Below are 2,504 nucleotides of genomic sequence, written 5' to 3' on the forward strand. Positions count from 1 at the left end.
ACGAGTTTGGCKTTGTGCTGCCAGCCAAGTCAGAGAGGTGTCAATTTTAGTCTACAATAAACGACGAGACGCGTTAGATGTGTTGCTGGCGCGGTTTCGAGGAAAACGCGTGAGAATTCGAGGAATTGTGTAAGAAGACGCATAAAAAGAAAACAAAAAATGCTTTTATGCAATTTGATGAGATTAAAAAATCATAATTGAAAATTAACAAAGAATATTGCAAAGTGCAAAATCAAAAAAAAAAAAAAAATAGTGAAAATCGTAAAATAATTTAAGCGACTACACCAGCAAATGTAGAACGCGTTTTAGTGACTTACATGTAAAATGTAAATTAATAAAAAGTTACATAAAAAAATATTAAAAAAAAGGGAAAAATTATACACAACAACAATTTATTAAATGAAAATGGTAAAAGTCGCCGGCTTGCCACCGACGAATGCGATCAGTGAACACCAAGCGCTCGCTTTAAGCTATAGTCAACACTTACAACAGCAACAGCAACAACAACAACAGCAGCAGCATAGCCAAAGCCCACTTACGCTAAAACAGCAAAATACCGTTAATCAGCAGCAACAACAACAACCAGCCTCAACTATTAGTGCGCAAACGGCTTACACGCTGGCCGAATCCGCTTTGCAACACTCGCTGCTCTATAAGATGGCACGCACACCGCATCTCAAGTCGAGCTTCTCGATCAATTCGATCTTGCCCGAAACGCTAGAGGATCACCATCAGCAACAGCAGCAACAACAGCAACATTCACCACAGCAATCGCCTCAGCACCACGTACTGCACCAACTGCAGCAACATCCAGCATTGCAACAACAATATCCACTGCATTTGCAACAACAACAACACTATCCACCGCCGCATGATATCGACAGATATCGACGCATRCCACCTAACAGCTTTCTGCCCTGCCACTCACCGCTGGGTTCGGAGGAGCATGACGTCTCCGATGTGGAGTCTGATCTCGATGTGACGAGCATGTCGCCACCACCGCTAACGGAGGGTAGTGAAGTGAGCGCGCACAGCGCGGAGAATGGCAAACGGAAATACCGACGCAATGGGCGCAACGGACGCATTGGCGGCGGCGGCGCTGTTGGACATGCGGACGAAAGTGCCGACAGCGAATTGGATGGCGGRGAGGAGGATGTGTTGGCGGATGTGTGTGAAGGTGAGCTCGATGGTGGCGTGGATGAGGAATGTGAGGAGGAGGATGTGGACTGTGATGCGGATGGCGAAGCTGATGGTAATGCCGATGGCGAAGGCGGCGATGCCGACAAATCTGCGGATGGCAAAACGACGACCGATAAGAAGGGTAATGAGAAGCCACCATACTCCTACAATGCGCTCATCATGATGGCCATACGGCAGAGTTCGGAAAAGCGGCTAACGCTGAACGGCATMTACGAATATATCATGACGAATTTTCCGTATTACCGTGACAATAAGCAAGGCTGGCAGAACTCGATACGTCACAATCTCAGCTTGAATAAATGCTTTGTGAAGGTGCCACGGCATTACGACGACCCCGGCAAAGGTAACTATTGGATGTTGGATCCGTCGGCAGAGGATGTGTTTATCGGCGGTTCGACAGGAAAATTGCGACGACGCACAACGGCAGCATCACGTTCCCGACTCGCCGCCTTCAAACGTTCACTCATCGGTCCCATGTTTCCCGGCTTAGGTTATGCGCAATTCGGTCAGTTCTTGTACCCACAACAAGCCGCCGCCACTGCGGCTGCGCCCAGTCTACTGGCCAGCATGTACGGCCGTTACCATCCGTTTGTGCCGAAGAGTCCAGCGGCAGCGGCAGCAATGTCTATGCAATTTGGCGGTGGCGGCGCGCCCAACTCACCCGCCTCCGTTATGGCCAACTACAGCAGCGGCATGGAACGTCTGCTGGGCGCTATGCCGCATCAGAGTCATCCTGCTGCGGCAGCAGCGGCTACCAGTGAACTCTACCAGCGTCTACAGTATCAGCAATTGTTGCAGCAACATGCTGCGGCCGCGGCAATCGCCGCACATCAGCGTCATCAGCAACATTTGGCGRCTGGCGGACCGGTGCCACCGCCGCTACATGCGCAGCATTCACCACATGCCCCACAGCATATGCAACATTTGGCAGCGGTGTCGCCACATCAGCAACAATTGCAACTCGGCGCACATATGGCCGCACAACCTGCCTCACCCGGCCAACCGTTATCGCCGTCGGCCAGCGCATTGGGTGCGCCACCAGCAGCCGGCACAGCGGCGTTATCGCCCATACTCAAGCCGGTGACGGTGGTGGCGCGCAGCGACAGCTGAGTGGACGCACCTTATGCAGCAACCGAGGAGGCTGTATGTATATAGTTGTAGTATATAGCAGTATATATGTATTATATATAGTTGATAACAACTCCTAGTTAATTAAATGTAAGCAAATTTGTAAACTACGCTTATGACTTGTAGGAAACGAAAAACGSCGCATGGTTCGGCAATCTTGAGTTATGCTCTTTTAG

At 50.0% G+C, this 2,504-nt stretch overlaps 1 protein-coding gene across 1 annotated transcript; it reads left to right on the forward strand.

The window, feature by feature from the left end:
- Positions 1 to 283: 283 nt before the first annotated feature.
- LOC108975407 (forkhead box protein D1) lies at positions 284 to 2,495 on the forward strand. Its single transcript, XM_018943877.1, has one exon. The coding sequence runs from the start codon at positions 400 to 402 to the stop codon at positions 2,308 to 2,310; it is 1,911 nt and encodes a 636-aa protein (XP_018799422.1). The 5' UTR covers positions 284 to 399; the 3' UTR covers positions 2,311 to 2,495.
- The last annotated feature ends 9 nt before the right edge of the window (positions 2,496 to 2,504 follow it).

Source organism: Bactrocera latifrons, unplaced genomic scaffold (assembly GCF_001853355.1).
Source record: "Bactrocera latifrons isolate USDA-ARS-PBARC rearing strain unplaced genomic scaffold, ASM185335v1 scaffold_642, whole genome shotgun sequence".
NCBI classification, from domain to species: Eukaryota; Metazoa; Arthropoda; class Insecta; order Diptera; family Tephritidae; genus Bactrocera; species Bactrocera latifrons.